Here is a 22,500-nt window from a genome sequence, read left to right on the forward strand (position 1 = left end):
TTGGTCAGTCTTAGAGGATTCTAGCAATAGAGAACAGTGAGAAGTGTAGAGACGAACATCACAAGCACGGATACTGCAGAGTTCACTGAAACCGGAAGAAATCCAGCAAAGCCAATAAGACACAGTGCGAGAGTTCTAGAACTAGCAATGCAATACTTATCTTTAAGACTCTCTGTCAACTGCTGGAGCATCTCGGGAGTTAATTATCGGTTCTTTCCTGCATTTGGGCTTTGCCAAAACACGCTTAGACGCACTCATCATGGACTGGACCATACAATGAGAGGAAACCTTCGGACAACCAGCCAACCCATTGGCCCAATCTATACTGTAAACTGCGTGGTTGATAGGGGAAGCAGAAAAAGCACTTTTCAAAATGACTTGCAAATACATTGCGACGTGGAACGAATTTGCCGGTAAATAGGGAAGGCCGTTCGACTTTGCCCAGCGTTTCCAGCTGTTAAAGCCTCCAAGATAGGTCCTCACTGTGCCATCAGCTTTTCAACGAAAACGGTCTGTTTTACCTCATCTTCTAGACCAAGGAGATGTGGGGAAATCGAATCCTGGAAGTCTTTCCACATTGGAGTCTGAAAATACCTAAAAATAAAGCAAACATAAGAAAAGCCAAACGACGAAAAAAGAAAACAAACCAGGAAAAAAAAAAAAAAAAAAAAAACAGAGACGCAAAGAAATAAATAGAAAGCCCATCAAATCATTTTTTGTTATTTTGTTTTAATTTTCCTCGTACAAACCACTACCCCTTTCCTTTTACTGGGGGTACACAAAAAGGCCCCTGCAAAGACCTAAAACCAACCAGGCACACAAGGAACCTAAACATACCGGCACAGATGGTTCCTTAAACAAACGGGCACATAAGGTCCCTAAACAAACGGGCACAGATGGTCCCTAAACATACGGGCATAGATGGTCCCTAAACATACGGGCACAGATGTTCCCTAAACATGAGGGCATAGATGGTCCCTGAGACAAAAAGGACACAAAAGGTCCCTCAAAAAACAAAAACATAAGATATTTCAAACAAGAAGGCCACAGATGGTTCTAGAACGTAAGATCACCAAGGGTCCCCTATCTAAAACACCATTCCCATGCATAAAACCAAAATCAACAAAAATTGAAATATACAAATCTAAAAAAGGTGCCAAACACAAACGAACAAAGAGATAATTAATTTAAAAATTAAGTTAGCGGTTCCGAAACGCCAAGATGAATACAAAACCTCAACACCCCTTGATATAACTACCAACAATTCCCATGATAGACATACCATCGAGAGAATATTTTCCTGCTTATTTGCAAAACGCGGAAAAATTCATTTTCATTGTTATATGCTCGCGTTGTCTTCAAAACCTAATATTCTGTGATTTCACGTTGTTGTCTTGTGGAGTACGGCAGGGAAATGCACAGAAATTCTTGCTGCACGTGCAGCACGAGTAGGATATGTTTAACTTCGGTTATACCATTAAGGGACTGGTCTATTTTCAATTCTTATGTGTGAGTTATACCATAAAGGTGAACATAAAAAGTGTTTTTTGGATGTCAAGCTTTCGGTGAAGGAAGCATCTGACGAAATAAGTTTCAAAATACTGGGCACCCGAAAAATCGTCGTCTTACGTCATGTTTTGATATCCCCAATGTGTGGTTTTATGTTTTTGATTAAGTGAAAATGGCCAAAAAACAAGTTTTTATGTTTAGAAACGAGAATAAATGAATGAATTGTATAAGGCCAAAACCTGAAAACGAATGATGTGCCTTTCTTAGCTTCCCCAGCGAAAAGTGTTTCCAAAATGTCTAATAATTGGCAAAAAACTTACAAGAAAACGCTCATAAAACATTTTTCTAGTTTTTTTAAATTTGCTGGGAGAAAAGAAGGCGCCCCCCCCCCTCCCCCCAGGATGATTATGAGGAAAATTCCAGCTCCCAGCGTTGCTCCCAGCTAGATAGTGAGAGAAATTCCCATCCAGCCGACTTTGTGTCACCGTTTCCCACCCAGCAAAGAACCCGCTCCCCAAAATAGTTTTAACCATTTCATTTTTAAAAATGGAATTCTGCGTCATGAGAGCAGCAAGGCTGGGTATTCACTTGTAGGCGGTACGTTGGTATTATGGGCAGGCGTTGAGCCATATTTAAACTGGATATACCTTGTGACTACTCATTCTGGGCCGGAACCGCTTACTGCCACTTTTTCAAGTTTTCGGTACCAGAGAAGCCCAGTAGGATGGGCTGTTAATTTTTACGTAACAGACCGTTCTCTTAATGTGATCCACCTTCCCACACGCTTGCCGTGGGAGAACAGTTTTGCTGTTCCTAACCCAGCTTACCACATGTTTGGCATGTGAAGCTGCCTCTTAAATGGGTGCTAGCTTCGCCATGATGATGAGCTACCCATGGCTGCTAATTGACTGGGTGAAATGTTTGTGCGCATGCGTGATGTGTTGGCCACACCGTTGGTGTGACCTTGTCACCTTGCTTTTATTGTTGTTAATTTTTTGTCGCTGGGCCTTGGTTCCTGCCCAGACTAGATTTCCTGCCTTTACTTTTTCCTCTGATGCGGGTTTTTTTGGGGGAGGAGGTGGGGCAGGCTTTTTTTTTTTTTGCTGGCCTTAGTTCTAGTCGAAATTTTCTTTGCAATTGGCTGCCCAGCTTTTGGCATTCATTCACTTATTCTATGTATCCTAGCTGTTGCTTAGCGTTTTGATGGTTTTGTTTCCAGCATTCATTATTTTTAATGAATGTAACGACAGATACGTGATCACATTCAGTGTTTGGCTACTAGCATTTCTAACGGTATATGTCTTGTCTCCAGCGTAGTGAAGCTGTAATACAGTTTATTTTCTCAACATGCGATAAGTTGAACCAGCGGTAAGCCTTTTCGTGAATGAGTTCTCCTCCAGTCTCCCCCAGTTTCTGTTCTCGTATAGCCGATAACTTACAGCTCTCTGGAGAAAGCGAGAGACCAGAACCTTCAAACATAACCAGAGACCGTTGACTAGATTAAACGAAAGCAAAATACAGTAGACGAGGAGCTTGTGACACCAAAAAAGTTCGTAGCGTGATGCTACAATATAATAAGCGCTGGCAAACTCAGCATGAGAATAACAGTATGCATCGGACATAAAGACACATACATATATGAGCACATGTAAGTGCGCATAGTTTATTTGTCATAGTACAGAATTAAGGACGGTGCCTACTATTGTTATTGCGCATACGTTCTGCGCATTTCTAGATACTCGAGTTTTTTACGGTTTCCAGGTTGTGCTTACTAATACAGGAATATTTTTGCGCGGTTGAAAACTAAGCGGAAAAAGAGGAACTCAGGAAGAGTTCTTGCTATCCAAAAAAAAAAAAAAATGGGGGTAACTATGCATTTTCAAGCTCTTTGCAATAGACCCATAGGGGCTTTTCAGGACCAATGAAACACAATCACTACAGAACAGAACATTTATCAACAACTGTTAAGAGTCCCAAATGGTCGGGGGCAAACCAGTTGGCTATTTATAAGTGCAGCTGAGAAATGAACCCGAGGCTACCAGGAACAAATCCAACGAGTGGTCAAAACAAGCTAAGCACCCTAACCACTGGGCCACGTTGCCTATTTAATTGTTGAAGAATGCGTGCAGTGGTTATCCCCAATTTTCTTATTGATAAGATCTACTTTTCCCGCATATTCATAGACTGCGCCAAATACTTTTGGATTAGTAGGTACCGTCCTTAAGTAGTTGCGTTTTGCATGAAAATGGCTGTTAAAATATGTGCGTGACAAACATACTGTCCCAGACAAAAAGAGATAAATGATTGCTAACATGAAGTGTTTCCATTTTAATAAAGAACATGATTAATTTTTTAGACTTATTTTGATTATTTTAAAAACAGGAGTTATTTTAAGAAAAAGTGGCATAATTTGGAAAAACGAGCATAATTTGAGCATACTTTGAGCAAAAGATGGGCACTGCCAGCAGCATATGCTACTTTTACTAGTACAATCTATAAAAGCTTAAGTCTGCCAGCGCGGATTGAAATGCTAAAAATTTTAAAGTTTCCCAGGGAAAGAATGTGAAAATTAATAACAGAACAGAAATTTTGTGGAATGCCTTTGCCGCATGCTCCTGTAACGGGCACCATGCGCTTTCCAGAAAAAAAAAAATGGCGTGACGAGCAGCGTGTGGCTGCTTGTTGCTTTTCAAGTCGTGACTGGCTTGTCACGCAGTATTTTAATCAGTTCAACAAAAAAGGCGATCTTATTTTCCGTAACCTAGTCATAAATTTTCTATTTATTGATATAATTCAGAGCCATAAAATGTGCGAAATGAAAATTACTTTTAATAGGGAGTGTATTCGTGGAAACTGTGACAAATTTGTTGTGACGTTTGGTTCGTTCCCAAGTGCTGAAGTCATTTCCAAATTTGGAATCATCCAGGCCCAGTCCCGAAGGGCGGCCATTTTGTGAAGCTTCCGCCCGACAAGTATAAACTACAATCCTTTAAAATCCCAGTCATCTTCTGACCTTTATTTTGGTTTTTTTGATCATAGAAAATCGAGAAAACCTTCTTTACAATTTTAGTAAAGAATCCCGGGTCCTTGAATTTTGTTTGTCAGAATAGGGTGTGATTTGGAGGCGTAAGATTTGCAAGGCCGTTTATTTTTCGATACCGCTATGGGAACGAAAGATGATGAATATGACTATCTTTTTAAAGGTATTCGTGTCGTTAATTGTCCTGTCCTTTCCTCTTAAGTGGTATTTCATCCACTGGAATTCCATTTGAAAATGTTATTGTACATTTTTACAGTTGTTCTGATTGGCGACTCCGGTGTTGGCAAGTCAAATCTCCTCTCAAGATTCACAAGGAACGAGTTCAATTTGGAGTCAAAGTCGACCATTGGAGTAGAATTTGCTACGAGAAGCATACAAGTCGATGGAAAGACTATCAAAGCACAAATCTGGGACACGGGTAGGTAGTTAATGAGCTGTATAAATTTTGTTTACGAGCTGCTTGTTTGACTCGGTGAATCGCACAATCTTTTGAGATCTATGGGTAAGTTTTTCAGCCGTTGATGGGGGAGTGATGCACATCATTCCTCCCCGGAAACCAGGGACAGAAAGTCTTGATTGGCCACTGTTTTTCGCAGTCGTTTGGTGGACATCACAAACTGTGATGTGTAAATGTACGTAATTTGTGTTTCTTACTGTAAATTCCTAAAATGCAGGAAACTAAATCTCCTTGAATGTTATATCAACGGCTCCACAGCACAAGTACAAATATTGTTCCTACATCATGAACTTTCCCTTTTTTCATTTTTCTCAGCCGGGCAAGAAAGATACAGAGCTATTACAAGCGCGTAAGTTTTCTCTCTGTGTAATTAATTGCTAATTTGTTGTTGCTTTGATCAGCAAGTTTTAGAATGCTAGTCGGCTTTAACCGAATTATTTGCTACATTATGTTGAAAGCTGATATAAATGTAAATTACTCAGAGAAGTAACGTGAAACATGTAAGGTTGCCATATACATTTATGCCCTCACATGCTTCAAAAGTGTTCTGAATCATAAATAAGCTGGAGTCATGCTTCTTACAAAATGATACCTCTGTGCTTGTTGGCTGATAATTTCTCAACAGTAGTGGTAAATCACTCCAATGCTTGTCATGTTAGGAAACATTGTAAAGTTGCTTTTGGTTTACAATCACTAGCAATATAAAGTCCATTCATTGTGAAATGTGTATCATTTCTATCATGTCTCAAGTTTGCTTTTGTAGGACAAATTTTGTGTATTCAAAGAGGTTCTTTCTTGATGTTGGACTTTGAGATGCTAAATGTTCTTAATTGTGTACTGTTTTAGATCAATGACAACTATTGCTTTTCTGGCCATGTCAAAATTGGTCTTCATACCAACCACTGTTACTTTTATTTATTTTTGCTAGCTATTACAGAGGAGCTGTCGGGGCTCTTTTGGTCTATGATATTGCAAAGCATTTGACACATGAAAATGTGGAAAGATGGCTTAAAGAACTACGAGATCATGCTGATAGTAACATAGTTATAATGCTTGTGGGCAACAAGAGTGATCTGCGGCATCTCAGAGCTGTTCCTACAGACGAGGCAAAGGCTTTTGCAGGTACGGATGTCGTGCATGTCCAATTTAATTTATTGATACGAACTGTCTTGAAAAAGTAATTACCATTTTTTTCATATCTGTTGTCAAAATTATGATTTTCTTTTTTCATGGTTTTAGAGAAGAATGGTCTTTCGTTTATTGAGACATCAGCTCTTGATTCCACAAATGTGGAGGTGGCCTTCCATAACATTTTAACAGGTTGGTATAAGAAGGTGTCATAGCTTTTTGTCATTGCTACATCGTTTGGCAGTGTCATTTTACAGGCTGTGTAACTGGCCTCAAAAAGTATACATGGTTTTAATTAAAATGGGACCTAGGACACTGGTGACACAGATGTATTGCTTGGGCAATAGATCAACCAGGCATCATTTGTTACTTCCATACTGTTGATTGGAATATAAGCTGATTTGTTTCTCTCGCAAGGGGTGATGGTGACTTGATTCTCGATTATTCATTAATTTACCTTCAATCTTTCACATACCTTCTAATGGAAATTTGTTATGAAATAAAGGTTGAAGTGTCTAGACCGTCAACTTGTCTTTGATTAGCACTGCTAATCCATATTTGGATTGGTATAGTGGCACCCACCCCTGCCATAACTATAGTAGAAGTTATTGAAAAAGGAGTCTTCGGATTGTTTTCAACTGGGTGGGGCTTTGTCCCTGAAGCAAATAATAAATGCTTTTTTTTATATAGCAATAATGATATTGTGATGCTGTTTTTTTTTTTTTTTTTTTTACTTTTAGGTTGTAATGTTTCTGATACCCTGTTTACAGTCACTAACTAAAGTACCTTGTCAACCTCGCTCTTTAGCAAATATTATTCCTTAACAATCCTTTCAGAGGCAATATTCATTTCCTGCTCCATGTCAGTTTAACATTTGTTTCTAGTACACAGAGGGTTTATCCAAACAATTAGAGCAAAGTCATTCAAATGTGGAAGTAAATTTCTTTTACATGTCGTTGAGTTTCAACCAGAAATACAGAAAGAGTTATTCACCTCTTTTTCTTATAGGTATTTTTTTCCAAGATTGGAAGACATTAATTAAGATTCATCTGTTTCTTCCTGTTAATAAAAGATTGTGTAAATAATCATGCACACAATTGTGACAAACTATTGTACTGCAATGCTAACAGCTTGGAACATAGTGGACATGGCTTAAAGTGTCTGCATTTTCATTTCATGTTTTTCATTGATTTGTCTAACTTTTTTTCCTTGCAGAAATCTACCACATCGTATCACAAAAACAAATTACTGACTCCCCTAATTCTGGTGGAAACCAACTAAGCAACAATGTGGAAACAATTCCTTTGCCTCCTACGGTGGACAACGATCAACGAAGGCCAAAAGTTCAATGTTGTAATGTTTAATTACCAGTGTTAAACTGCCAAATACTTAGAATTTGGAACTGTAAACGTTCAGTGTACTGCTACCAGAACTAGTATATTAATGGTAAAATCATCAGTCTGTAAGAGAATTGAAACAATATTGTTTTTTTTTGTGCTAGAGGAAAGTGCTATGTTTTGGAACAGACTACTTGTCTCAGTTGTGCATGAAAAAGGTCCCTTTCAAGTTTTATATGTTTGTAGTTGTAGTTTTCGTTTGGCAATCAAGTATTTTTAATCTGATCCAGTCACTGAAAGGTTAAATTCTGATAGAAATTGTGGCAAATTCAGGGCCCTTTCATGCCAATGATATGCTGTTCTGAAGCGCTATCTCATACATGGGGCTGTATCCATAAACAAGTGATTCCATGTAGCTGTATCAATAATATTAGTTGTGAGAAGGACGTTTTTACTGTGGCCAATCACAAGTTTTTCTGATGACCTACACCAGACAACGTTGGTAATGTCATCTGAATATCTGCTTTAAAAAAATAAATATGGCTTCATCACCAGCCTTGTTGCTTCGCTGCTTTAAGGGACTTAAGGCTTTGCTGGGTGCCTGTCCCTGTTGGAGAGGCAACATTTTTGGTTGATCTTATGCTTACTTTGAAAGAATTATTGAGAAGCTGTCACCACAGTCTTTTTGACAGAAAAAAGTATTTTGGTTTTCGAGTGGAGCAGAAGGAGCAACCTTGGTCAGCAGATCAGATCATTGTTATACTTAATATTGTTTTTATTCATTCAAGATATTCACAGATGTCTCTTAAGTGAGCTTTGTCACCTACTAAGCTATTGCAAACAATTACGGCCGCAATATATGGCATATAGTAGTGTTACTTATCAGTATGATGAATGACACTGCTGTCATTAGACAAAATGGTAATGTTCTGGTTCTTTGCTTAATAGAATCTTGTGGAGTCTAGGCTAGTGGAAATTATACTGAGAAATATTTTGAACGAATAATAAAAATAAATATGGTAGTAATGGCAGCATATCTCTTTGGAAAGGGATGCAGTTTGACTTCATGAATCCAAATGTGACTCCTTGCATCTTGTGATATTGAATTTTGATACCCTTGCCTGTAGTTGATTTCTTTTTATAATCACATTTTGTGTTGTCATAGTCAATTAAACTGCATTAAAATAATAATTATTCTTTTTTCAATCACTGGCTGGACTTTAAAGTTCATAGTACATTAGTGCATTATTGAAAGTTTCCTTAGTTTGCCAGTGCCCTTCTTTACCAGAAAAGAAATTTTTATTCCTCTTTAACTGTGGCATAGTTTTTGAAAAGGTGTATGAATCAACAAGTTCAGAAGATTTTGTAATAAGTTAATAATTATTATTGTAATGTTACATGTCAGTTCTTATGGCAACCCGGGTTTCGGAAATGGCACCTGTCACACTAGTATAACAGTGTGTCTGAAAGGTTACGTTTTCCACCTTAGCTGAAGCTTTGATTTTACCAAGGCAGGAGTTCTTCTTGGCAAAATGAAATATAGCAAGCAAAATGTTGGACAGGTGCAAAGTAATCAATTTTCTTTCTGTTAATGAGGGGCAATATTTTTTTGTGTGTACATGTATTGTCTACTCTTTATGCTTTTTGCTATTTAGCATGGAGGATCTGTAAGCAACAATTCAATGTAAAATTATCTTGAGTAGCAATGTCTTACAGTAAGTATTGGGTTAAACTTTGGTGACTTTTGTATTGTCACCAAATTCATGTGTACAGATTGGAGGCTGATCGCGCACCTGAAATTAAAATTAACAACTAATTTTTAGTTGCCTTTGTAATGACTTTAAACTTGTTTGCAATTTGTTGGGCCAAAACTGCTCCTCCATTTTCACAATGGACTGGGAACGAATTAGGTGGAAGCAAGGAATTCGTATGCTTAGTTTCAACCAGTGCATCTCAAGACAAAAATTGTGCGTCCAAAAATGCTCTAGGGAAAATGCTATTGACTCTTACAAGTTAAGGAAACGCTACCCCTGTATCGTAAAAATTGAGTTCAACACAGTACATACTCAACTGACCACTCCCCGAAGGGGCATTTCATGGCCAACGAAACTCAGTCAATGAAACGACAGAACAGGACAACAACAACTGTTAAGAATCGCAACTGGCCGGAGGCGTTTGCAGCGGTTGCTACCATTTTTGGACCCGGGATTTCCGAATCACAAGGCGAGCGCCCTAACCTCTTTGTCAGGGTAAGTTCCCATCACCTGCGTCAATCGAGGCTATCAATTTTGCCAAATCAGCTTCCTCAATGTTGTACCAAGTTGAAATATCCAGGGCTTAAGATTCTTTGTGTACTGTATTTGCATTATAATGTACCATTTAAAATGATATGGAAATACCTGGAACAAAACGTTTTATTCCCAAAGGCTTTTTTGAATTGAGGACAACATTTAGTTAGCCGATTTGGTCTATTTGCGTACATACTTATATGTTATTTGCCGGCTCACTACTTTCACAATCCCATGATGCAATAATTTTTGGGTGATCTTTACATAAAAACAAGACACGTTATGCACTCTTGACTGTATCATGCTTCAGTGAACTGGATGTCCATTGTTTTTAAGTCAAGACCCCCAATTCCCCCCCCCCCCCCCCCAAAAAAAATAAACGTTTTGCATTATGGGAATGTACAAGTGAACTGTGCCAGAAACGTTTTGCATTATGGGAATGTGCAAGTGAACTGTGCCAGAGTTCTCGGGTATAGCCCAAAATTGCTGTGAAACGGCATAAAATGTCCATAACTGATGTTGATGAAATAAAATAAAGTTGAGTAATGAGCTTCAAATCAAAGCAGCACACAACTCTGTCTAAAATATTTACATTTTACGTTGTTTACGACACTTCTGCGCTGTTACGAAAAACTTGAACAGTTGCTACAAATGGAAATTTCGGAGCGGTCCATACTCAGGGTCCCTATGGGAAAAACCGGACCGCTGAAGCTCGCGTGATTAGCCAATCAGATTCCAGGATTTAGGATTCCGGATCGCTGAGAAGCTGGGAAAAAAAATCTTTATTTAGTCAAGCAGGCCGGCAAAAATGGGCGACTATACAACGGATGTGGATCAGCTACTTAAAACTAATACAAATAGTAGAACTAACACCTTGGCCTAATGGGTGGGAAACAATGGAGAAAAGATACATTAAATATAAATTATTAAGTAACTAGATAACTGAATACTACTTGCATGCGTAATCTAGAACTATCGATTGAAAACCACCGCAGTGAACTCCAAGGGCCCCTTGAGGTTACTCTTTTACGTATTAGTTTTCTAATAGCTTAGTGGTTATCAACCGCACCTCCCACCTCTGTGATCCAGGTTCAACTGTGGCCTCGGATCGTATGTGGGCTGAGTTTCATTCGAACTCAATCTGACTCCGAGGGTTTTTCTCCGGGTACTCCGGTTTTCCTCCCTCATCAAAATCGATTCTAGATCAATAACATCCGGGCGGATAGCCTCGTATAGGGATAATTAACAATTATTCCATAAGCGCGCGCTGGATATTAAATGGTAAATAGCCAACGAGGCGCGTAGCGCCGAGTTGGCTATAACCAGTCTCATATCCAACAAGCGCGAATGGAATAATTGTTTTATTAAATTCCTTCAACTCCAAAAATTTGGAAGTACGAAATACGAGCGGAAAAAGGGAGCAAATCCGTGCGAAATCGAAAAAAACTTGATGAGAACTGATGCGATGTTGTGTAATACCTTGTTGTCAGACAGACGCAGGCTCATCACAAAAACATTTCTTGCCTTTTCGCGTACTTCTAAACGTCGGAATTGATCCAAACTTTCCACAAAAAAAGTTTTTTTTCTCCTTTTTGTCTTTATTCAAAGAGAAATTTGGCATTCCGACGAAAACATTTTTAGTTTAGCAACGCTTAACGCAATCATTTACCATATAAGGTCAAACCAAGGTATATGAGCTGATAACCGAGATTGAGTGAACCAATCTGAGCACGCGAAATGCATTATCCGAGGTTGAGAATTTAATAATCTCTGGTATCTCTCCCTTTCATTGTATTGAATGAATAAAGTTGGTATTTATTTATTTATTATTTATTTATTTATTGACAAACTATCAAGAAATCGAAGGGACGAAGATATTTTCTTTATAGCAAAGTCTGCAGAGTTATCATCACTTCATTATTTATACCTTCCACCTCTTAACTACTACCCATAGGGCTTTTTATCATTGAGATTTAAAGGCAATAACTTGAAGTCGTTAGTTGTAAGGACCCCTGCCCAATTGACCTCTAGCTTGTATGTTTTGTTTTCCCATTTCACACCACGTGATGTTACTCTAGAGAACATTTCTTTAAAAAGTCGGAGAATTCCCTTGAGAACATCACGTGGTCTGAAATGGGAAAACAAAACGTACAAGCCACAAAGAGGTCAATAGAATCTCAGGAAATGTTCTAGCGGTGTTCTAGCCGCGAAGCCACCGACACTAAGGTAAGTAGTTGTTTTAGTGTATACTAAAACAGTGAGATAATATAGCACTAAAAAATAATTTAAACTAATTTATTCCTGCAAAGATTACAACAGTTTCGGGCGGAAATTCCGCGCGAATTGCTCGGAGGTGAATAGCAAAGGATATCCGGAGTTTGAGTAGCCAATCAGCGCGCGATTTAAAAAACTAAACTAGTGAGCAGCACTCTACGAACTGTATCTGTAGAACTTGCTTACTCTCCACCGCGTTTCGTCCAGCCAACGTAGACTCTTTCAGGGAGTTTTACAACTGAATACATTAAACGCCCGTATTTAAGCCATATCCGATGGCAAAAATGAAGGCCACCAACACGAAGGTTTGACCGGATTTTCGAAAAGGACTGAACAGGCGCAGCTGTCAACTTGAGAAACAATGTTTTGGGGCCACGGTTTTAGCTAAAACCAGAATTAGACCATTCTGTGTATAATTTGCATTGATATAATGGAGAATAAACTATCTAGCTATGTATCTATCTATATTTCTATATTTGAAGTGAGGGTTAATATAGAAGAAAGACAGAAGTGATCAGTCCTCGCGCTTAACTGAACAATGTCTCTAATAGACACCTGACAAATTTATGTGGATTAAACTGGATTCGAACTCAGTTGGGAGCAAGTCAGTTTGTTGGGCTCATGTGTTGCCCTGGAAGGACTGATGAATGAAAGAAATGTACATTTGAATTGCGGGTTATAGACGAAAGATGAAGAAGTGAATTTCGCCAAGTTCTTCAAGCATATTTAAACACCAACAAAACGTTTTGCACTTGACCTCGATTTGAAAACGAGGTTACAGTGACCTTAACAAAGGTCAATGGGTTACTTTTAATTGAAGTTCAAACGGACGATAAAATTGATCCTCAAACTGTAACTGGAAAATTAAAGCAATTGTCTCTTTTGACAGCTGAAAAATTCAAGCGGCTTCAACTGGATTCGAACCTATGACCTCTGTGATGCCCTTGCAATGCTCTACCAACTGACCTATGAAGCCGCACGGGAGACTAGAAATAAAGATCGAGGATCCCTTCTATCTTCCGTCTATAACCTGCACTTCAAATATACATTTTCTTTCATTCATCGGTACTTTCACGGGAAAAAACGAGCCCAACAAATTAACCTTCTCTTGACTGAGTGGCTTCATTCTTTGATTGAACCTGACGTCACGGCGGCCATGTTGGTAGAAAGAACAATAGCGAAAACGTCTTTTGGGAATTTGACTTAATTATTATGCAAAATTTAAGCTACATTTTTCTGTTGTTTTGGCACCAACATGGCCGTCTCATCACGTGAGTGCAATCAAAGAATAGTTCAGTAGGTAGAGCATTTCAACGACATCGCAGAGGTCATGGGTTCGAATCCCGTTTGAGCCAATTGCTTCAATTTTCCAGTTACAGTTTGAGGATCAATTTTATCTTCCGTTTGAACTTCAATTAAAAGTAATCCATTGCGTTTTGTTAAGGTCACTGTAACCTCGTTTTCAAATCGAGGTCAAGTGCAAAACTTTTTGTTGATATCCAGTTCTAGCGGTTTTAATATGATTAAAGGAACTGTGTTGCGAAACTTGGCGAAATTCAATGTCTGAGAACTGGCAACCAAATCATGCGAAACGTACAAAAGCCTACTTAAAATATCGCAGGAAAGGTTGAATCAAGCAGCAAATACAAAAGAAGGCAGGGATGGGTAAATTTGAAGAAGATTTTCAAGTATTGTCATATGATTGGGCGTTTTAAAATTTTGCAGCTTAACAGTTTTCAAAGTTTATCTCTCATGTTTGAGTAACTTAAATAAGTTATTATGTAGGCTGCCGACAAAGGGAAGCTTTCATTTGTGTTGTTTAAAAGTAAGTCTCTCGGGTTACGTTAAGTTGCATAGCAGGTAGGAGCAACCGAGCAAGTACTGAATTGGTAAACGGAAAAAACGGTATGCACAGCCGTAACCGGCAACCCCTTTTAACACTGGTCTTCATAAAACAGATGTTGAACCTGACTTTGCCTTGAGTTAGTGGAAATCAAAATAGCACTTTGTAACTATTTACACAGGCTACTTTTCATTCATTCCAGGAACTTCAACATCCCTTTTTTTTTGGAGCAAATGGTATATACTACAATGTATGAGGTCTCGTGAGCAAAAATTGCTCGTAAATCAGGAGGTGTTTGCGGCGTGCTAGACGTAGATTACTTCAGATACCGTGGTTTAGTTCAACACATATGTCAGCACTTGACGCCTCCGATTTTTTGCGAGTGATGGCCTGCAAAGTTTTCAAAAGCGTGTTTCGCGTCGTGCTGACAAAATGTGAGTTACGTTGAACGGAAACGACGGCACAGCTACGGCGACGGCAACGCTACAAAACCGTGAATACTATCATTAGTTTAACAGAAAAAATAATTCATGCTTCACGTGACTTCACTTGACTGAATCACCAGATTTGAGGTTTTGAAGACAACCTACGTGAGCATTTCATCCTCTACTTTTACTTGGAAATCTCTTGTGCCCAATTTATCTTTAGGATACTTTTCCTGTATCACGTGCATGTGTACAACTTCGAAACGAGATGGAATAATCGCGAAAAACTTATGACAGTGCAAAGTCAGTTATATTTTCAGGAGATGACATTTTCGTCGACATCGTTTTCGTAGAATGAAAGTTAAGGTGACGTGGTCTGGATCTTGACAGCAAAGCTGGGGATTACAGAATGGTTTGAATTTCGACTAGCATCTAGGTGCAACAGCAGAAATCATGCACCTTGGTAAATGCTGTTCCAAATTTGTCGCAAGATCATTGAAATCTTGGCACAAATTTCATTGTTTTTCCGGTTTACAAATATTGTGCTCATTGTAAATCGTTGTCAAGAAAGATTGTTATCAATTAATCGATGCCATTGGGGATTGTGCGAATGATTTTTTTTTTATCTTGAAAAGAGAAATAAACGTCACCTAATGGGCTCCGGAAGTCACCAATCAAATTATCGCCGTCATTTTCCATTCAATTGACTTTTTTTGTCTTATTTTAAAATTTGCATTTCGGTCTCCTTCGAACCATAATTTTCTGGTCCAGTTGCCGTAATCGAGGATAGAAACAACTGTTAGTTTTCAAACTCAAAAATCGACCTGTCCATTTTCTCCTGACACGTTCAACGTCATGCATTGCCACATGCCACTCAGTCGGGGTTGTCTGGTTTCTTTGGTTTCATACGCATTGTTGTGTGAAAGCGAATGAGAAGCTAGATAGCTTGTGCAGCTTTTGATCGTATTTGAGATAACGGTCTCAACAACAGCTTGTCATCAAAATATTTAACACTGACGTTGAAAGGCTTTATCCACTACTTAATGCTTCGATCTCTATATATGACTATAGCTGAATTCTCCCTGTAATGAGAGCTTCCCGTTATCTTCGTTCAAAAAGACTCAGTTTTGCAAGAAAGGTAGGATCATAATCACTACAGTAACGTTTAGAATTTTTTGTGTTGTTTAGGAAATCTCATCTCCTACTGGCAAATGCTGACTGAACTGTTGCCGTTTTTTCCCGAACATTCCTAGGAAAACCAAACTCAAAGGGAAAAATCAATCGATATGTACAAACCAAAAAGCGAGGGAAACAAAACGTACATCTTCCTGGTGTGTTCGGTTTATGCGGAACAATATACAATCGACTTTTTACCCTAGAATACCACTCTTTTTCTTTAAAAGCCACATTTATCTAGTCTAAAACTAAAAGAAATTAATCGATTGTATTGTGCAAGGACTAGCTCTCCGTCTATGCGCCAGAAAGTGATCATGACATGTGGAGTGACATTGGAAATATTTTTGGCAAGAATATATATTTTTTCCATATAGAAATCCATAGTTTTAATAGAATGTAATCGAATAATCTTGGGCTATGGTTGGACTCTTTCGCTCAATTTAAAACTGATGCTGAGTATAGAATCTTATTGTTTGGTTGATAGGGCTCAAAATAAATTATCGGCTGGAACATTTAATTAATGGAGTTCTTGTGGGCCCATGGTCACAAGGAACTCCTACGTGTTACAACGAACTCGTACTTGTGGTCAGTTTTTTTGTCCTAAACATCTCTTGTGCGAGCTTCTGAGATCGCGTTCTTGATACTCGATTTGCAGCTTTCAGTTTTTCGCAACGTTCCTTGCGATACATTTTGTTCGCTTCCGACAACTCTGCTAGCAGATGTTTTGCGGTGAACCTATCTTTCACCAACAAAACAATTTTTTATGCGTATTGGTGGTTTTGCCTTCGTTGATACCAACCGAAAGTCTTATCCGAAATTCATAAATCAATCAAAACTGATACAGCAGACAAAGTGGCTTTGTCGTTTATTGCGACAAACTCGGAACAATACGCTTCTTGGTTAATGTTTTCCTTTGCCAAAATTAATTCATCAATGTCTTTTGCTCCATATGCTTTCATTAAGAGCTGATGGTCGAATTTCTCCTGTGTTAATAAATTGCTTGCTTCAGAAAGACCCTGTGTTGTGTCATTACTGTAAACATTGAACACATCACCGCCGCGGATTAGACATCCCTTTGCATTGAATGATCCTTGCTTTAAGACTTTTTAAACCAATTTAGGAAGTACAGTAACTGGCATACAATACGGTGATGTGGGAAAATCATTTCTCTGGCAGCGGCCAGCTTAGAATTAGTGCGGATAGCAATAACACCTTGCTTTAGTTTCCCACTGATTCAGCTAAGAGTGGTTTGGTGATTAGCTTGAAAATCTTGGGCTAGAAACTCTTAGCTAATCAGAGTTAAAACCGTAAGTCGCGCTCAAGAAATATCTGGATGCGCCATGTATATATTTGATTTGAATTGCAGTCTGTTTATTTGATGTACAACTCGTAAATTAATTGGAAACCATTCTCAGCTAGTCCATTATATAAACGTTCACCGATATCTTTCTTTCTTCATTGTTGCAGCAGGCATTTTTTTCGTTGCGTGTGTCCCATTTATCGTCTTCTAACAGAACCTCGATTCGTTGCGCACATAATAAACCTACAATAAAATTCGGGCTTACTGTAGTGCATGCTTAATCAGTTGAATCAATGTAAAGCATTTCAGGCACATGGTCAAAATTGTCGAATTTATTTTCGCTCACTGAATCATCAATCTGAGAAAATTTCTGTCCTTGAAGTGGCATGGTGGAAGCTTTCTCTGATCTGGTGGTCAAGGCATTAAACAAATGCACTCTTTTGTTTAATAAGAACGTCTAATTTTGGAGCTGAGGTTGAACATTCCTGGGTCGTAACGAGGTATATCTTTTCGTAACTGATCCCATATTTTTACCCAAACTTTTGATCCCTGATCCCAAAAACGATGAGGATTTTGATCCCTGAACCTGCCAAAATTTGATTCCTGATTTCTGATTCCATGAAAAACACTGCTGATCCAGATCCCACGCGTTGTGATACCATGCAGATCCCAGGGCTGTGATCCCTGATCCCGGTTCTTTACAGGCCTTTCATCCCTGATCCCATATACCTCGTTACGACCCTGACATTCTTATCTTTTTTTGCAATGTGAAGCTGATGGCTTTTATGGTGCTGACGTTATTTTGGAACAATTATAAATAAGAACTGCTCATCATTACAAACTGAGACGTGTATCATGCATTATGTTATACAAAATATGTATTAAGTATTTGGGTTAATTTACATTAATTTACCTTTATTTTATGCTTTCATTTAAAATACAAATGCGAAAATGTAAAAAAAACCGACTCTCAGCCTGAGGAATGTTCTTAAAACGTTCTTAAAATCTTGGTTCATCTCATCCTCAACGTTCTTGCTTCTTCTAAAAACGTTTAAAAAGAGTGTAGATTCCATGTTGCCATGCGTTTGTTCAAATCGATCAAGACCTCAAAATGTGGTAAGAACAAAAAGGTGGCACACAAAGAGTTATTTGATATGCGAGTGTGTCACTGATGTTCTTACCACATTTTGACGTCTTCTGTGATCTTTTACTAAACTGATGCAGGGCAACATGGAATCGATTTGTTCAGCTTCGATTCAGTTATACAATAAAGAATTAAGAGTTTTTGATGATGCAGTCAGTTATGCATCTGTCCTCTAATGGATGATAGGTGATGAGAACCAATCAAAATGTACGCATTATTGAGCTTATTATATAATGATAAATACATAATTATCATACAAGGATAAAAAATCCTTCGGTGATGGGAATAAATGAATAAAACAATAAATATTTAAACCAAATCAATGGTGGCCCCAATGAGTCACGGCTGCAAATAAGAGAGTTGCTTCTTTCGATTTAAAGACGTTGCTGCGTGCAGTAATGATGATGAAAGCAGAGGCAAGCCTTGTGCACGTGGTAGTGCCATCTTTAACAGCCGATGTCACAGTATAAGAAATTACCTAGCTTTTATGCCTTGCCTAACATTCTCACACTTCAAGTGAAGCTATGATGTTCGCAGTTGTGAACGCAATTTTTTGCTATTGCGTAGAGAAGCCTGAAAATTTCAGGACTTCGATGGGATTTGAGCCCGTGATCTCGCGATACCGGTGTGACGCTCTCACCAACTGAGCTATGAAGCCACTGACGTTGAGAGCTGGTCATTTGTGGGTTCTAATGTTCCCGTGAGTAATGAATCAACGATGAAATGATATATGAAATGGATCATATATGAACTGCGGATATGAAATCAAGTGAAGCTATGATATTGGCAGTTGTGAACGCAATTTTTGCAATTGCGAAGCCTGAAGGCTGAAAAATTCAGGACTTCAACGGGACTTCCCGTTGGTCCTGAAATTTTCAGGCTTCTCTAAGCAATTGGAAAAATTGCGTTCACAACTGCGATGATCATAGCTTCACTTGATTTCATATCCGCAGTTCATACATGATTCAAATCGTATATCATTTCATCGTTGATTCTCACACTTATAGGTAAAATTGGCCGAGATATTACCGACCCACTGTAATTTATCATGCCTCGGGCAATGTCATTGCGAGACAAGAAATTGATTCCGTAATCTCCATACCATTTAAAGGCCTGTAAATTACGCTGAGCAATCTTTCCTGCAACGTTCCCTGACCGCATGGTGCTGTGAAACACGTCGCAAATAGTATATGACGTTTGCGAGTGGACAGCCCTTTTCAACAGCGAGGCGGCGTCTTGACAGGAGGTTTGCTAAAGGAGATTGTTGCTTAGCAAGTCTGCTCAGTTCTATGGGGATGAATTAATATTTGATCTAAATAATAATTTTACAAACGGCGCCCCATACAGTAGGCCCTTTCCGAGTTCATGCCTGCGTCCTCTTCAAAGCGAGTCTAATTGCAAAGTTTTTGTTATGAAAATTAGTTTTCATTCATATGTAAACTAGAACTAATGACCATCACAAAAACTTCGCACTTAGTCTCGCTTTGAAGAGGACTCATACGTGAACTCGGACATGGCCTGTTCTCCACAGAGTCCCCAGCTCCGTTAAAATTATTTATTTATTCCCCCTTCCCGCCCCCCCCCCCCCCCCCCCACTCATTTTCAGCTCTCATAACTGTGTTTTTTATCACTAAGCTTTAATCCCTTTTCCCTGCAAGTTGGCGTTCTCGTCCCCAGAGCCCTTCGACCTCTTTGCCATCGCAGGCTGGGTACGAGGACCCAGGGCATACCGCCTCCAAAGCGTGCTCTTCCCTCCTTTCCAAAGGTTCTTGTAGTCTTACACTGAGCATTGTATTGAATTGGCAATTAATGCGTGTTAAGAAGTTACTCTACCTAGGGATTTTATACGTACCAACAGTTTCAAGCCTGTATTACGGACAACGAGTTTGGGTATGTGTTATTAAGAATTCATTACTTTTCCCTGAGGTACTTGTAAACGTGATTTGGGCGTGAATTATTTATTAAAGCTTCATGAGTTTGTTTTGTTGAGATAACAGCTGAAAACAATTGCTGTCAGATTTTCGACCAATAATTTTTGCGGAGAAATCTATTGTTTCTAACATTCGTGTAATTGGCTGATAAAATGATGCTTAAGAGTTTGAATTGGGTTAATGCAACTTAAAAAAAAACTGTCATACATTATTTTTCCCTTCAAATAATTCAGTATTTAAAATAGGTTCTTTCTCGGATCGCATGGCTAAAAGTCAACCATCAAATAACTGTCTGCGCCATTTCACTTTTGCCGGAAATGGACCACTTGTAGAAGGCTTAATAATACAAGAAACCGGTTTCTGCAGTCGTTTCTCCTGTTAAAGACATACGCGAAATGAATGTGTTCAAAGTGGAAAAAGGATTTTACTCTGGTGGCCACAACAGCGAAAGAAACATGAGGAAAACACTGGGTTTTCATATATTTTAACTGATAGACTTTTTTACTTGATCAGAAATGGCAACACAATGGGAAAAAGTGAAGTATATTTCTCGTTTGAGACCGGACTCTGATGATACATGCAATGACTTCGGTTTTCAAATCAAAGTAAACGATGAATATTTGGCTCATACGGCCGGAAAACGACGCAGTTTTAACGATTTTGGCCATCGGCAGAGTTTGCATCCCCCTCAGTCGATTTTGAAAGCGAAGTCTCACGACTGTATTCACCTATCTATTCAAGATGCAGAGAAACAAACTCGAGTCTCGCACGAGGATCCTATAAGAAGAACTTCTAGCGTTTTTTCTCTACTAAACGGGGATGAACTCGATGGAGATATCACCAAGCGATCACAACCATTTCTTAAAAGTAACCCGCCAGTTCTTGTGAAAGATTTGTTTGCAAAACACCGTCATGAAGGCGAAACGTCGTTTGATTTCAAGGTGAGTTGGTGTGATTGTCTTCGTATATTACGGTGACATCGACAAACGTTTAAGCCAACAAACCTCTTGCGTATATATTGCACTTGGTTTCTCTAGTGAATTTTTAATATTCAATCTATGAAAATCGCATAATTCGTCAGTGCATGATAAACAGATGTGATCCTTCTTCGAATACTGCGATCTGTAATTTCCGTTATCCAAGTTTTTTTTTCGCTGTTCAATCAGCAAAAATCGAACTAAATCTCTTTTTAAAACATCGTGAACACTTTTTGCAAAAAATTAAATAAATAAAACTGAGATTAGTAAGACTCAGAGACGTTGCTAGGTTACAAACGAGAAAAAACTTATTGAAACACCGCGCCTTGGGGTAAAACATTGTGGTGACTACATCACTAATCGACAGCTTTCATCAATTTTAAAAAACGATAGGAGAGGACAGGATTTTGTTTTTCAAGGCACGTTTCTGAGAAAACGAAGTAGGTTGCTTTAATTGTTGTTAAATTTCAAGGATGGAGTTTTGCATAAATTATCACAATGACCATTTCCTTCGCGAGGAATAAGCAAAGACAAAATGAAACATGTCTCTAAATCTTTAGAGGCAAGAAAGGCAAATTAACTTACAAATCGTTCACAATGGACTACAGTTGCCCACAAGACATTGCAACGGTATAACAAAGAAATTCATCTCGTAATTCATCAGTATATTTAAAGCAAAACAGAAAAAATTCATGAACATTGGCCTTTCGAGGAAACTTGAACAAATCCACTGTCAATAACTACATTTTGAAATTAATGATTAATGTAAAAGCAAAGTTGTTTGTTTTGGGTAAACGTGTCGTTATGTAAGAGTTATTTCATTTGAGCTCTTTGGCCATCGAATGAAATAATTTAACAGAAAGTAAAACGTTTACCAAAATAGCAATTCATGGTTATTTAATAGTTAGATTTGCAGAGGTGTCGTTTTGTGAATGTCTGCTTGCTTGAAAATTTCCTTGATCTTTGGTGGGCATGATCGTTTCTGTTAACGCTCTTTTGGTCCTTTTCAGTATAATCTGTCTGGTGGGTTCATGATATCAAATTTGCATTAGTCACAGATCCGATTTCAGCGATTTTGCGAGGGCGTTCTGGTGGTTGTTGCAAAATGTTTATTTTTGTGTCGACCAATAAACTATTAAAGAAGAAAATAAGAACCAATTTCGTTGAAAGCTACTCTATGAATGTGGTTTTCAATTGTCTTTCGATTTCATTTCACCCGACGTTTAAACTCAGAATGTAACTCATGAACTCAGAATCCAGGGATTTTATGTTACTTGTTTTTGAATATTTTGCTAGGCTGCGATCAAACAAAGTAAAATTTGTGTTCTTTAAAAGCTTTACCTTAAAGTTATTTCATTTTTTAAAGAACATTTCATTTGTTGTCTGATAAATATTAAAGTTAAATTATTAACGGGCCAAGACAGATGTTTCGGCCAACTTTGCTTTAAAACCGAAAAAAATTGAATGCTAGAAATTAAATAACTTCCCACAGAGAAATATGATGTTCCTTGATATCACCTCCGACAATGAGATGCCAAGGTTGTGTAACTAAGAGGTGTAAGGTATAGTCACCAGTATATTTCCTACAATTGCAATATCTAAAGATTTTTTCTTGTGACAGTAAAAGGTCAAACCTTCAATCACGACACAAAACTTCTTAGCTTTAGGAAT

The 22,500-nt window shown here is 38.4% G+C and overlaps 2 protein-coding genes across 5 annotated transcripts in view; both read left to right on the top strand.

The window, feature by feature from the left end:
* The first annotated feature begins 4,422 nt into the window (after nucleotides 1-4,422).
* Nucleotides 4,423-9,316, top strand: LOC138042049 (ras-related protein Rab-11A-like). The gene is made up of 6 exons (XM_068887784.1): nucleotides 4,423-4,712; nucleotides 4,806-4,967; nucleotides 5,322-5,355; nucleotides 5,935-6,128; nucleotides 6,246-6,326; nucleotides 7,350-9,316. Exons 1-6 carry the CDS (start codon nucleotides 4,673-4,675, stop codon nucleotides 7,496-7,498), a joined length of 660 nt encoding a protein of 219 aa, XP_068743885.1. The 5' UTR covers nucleotides 4,423-4,672; the 3' UTR covers nucleotides 7,499-9,316.
* A 5,896-nt stretch (nucleotides 9,317-15,212) lies between these two features.
* The window catches only part of LOC138042050 (transient receptor potential cation channel subfamily A member 1-like), a 74,812-nt gene continuing 67,524 nt past the window's right edge, over nucleotides 15,213-22,500 (top strand). Inside the window, exon 1 of one of the 4 annotated variants that reach the window (XM_068887787.1) lies at nucleotides 15,213-15,439. In XM_068887787.1, coding sequence (XP_068743888.1) covers nucleotides 15,389-15,439 — 51 coding nt within the window. In that variant the 5' untranslated portion in view covers nucleotides 15,213-15,388. Of the gene's footprint in view, nucleotides 15,440-19,703; nucleotides 19,812-20,014; nucleotides 20,794-22,296; nucleotides 22,392-22,500 lie in introns of those variants that run through there. The other 3 variants (XM_068887786.1, XM_068887785.1, XM_068887788.1) reach the window with 3 other exon arrangements.

The sequence above is a fragment of the Montipora capricornis genome, chromosome 3 (genome assembly GCF_036669925.1).
Source record: "Montipora capricornis isolate CH-2021 chromosome 3, ASM3666992v2, whole genome shotgun sequence".
In the NCBI taxonomy this organism is placed as follows: Eukaryota; Metazoa; Cnidaria; class Anthozoa; order Scleractinia; family Acroporidae; genus Montipora; species Montipora capricornis.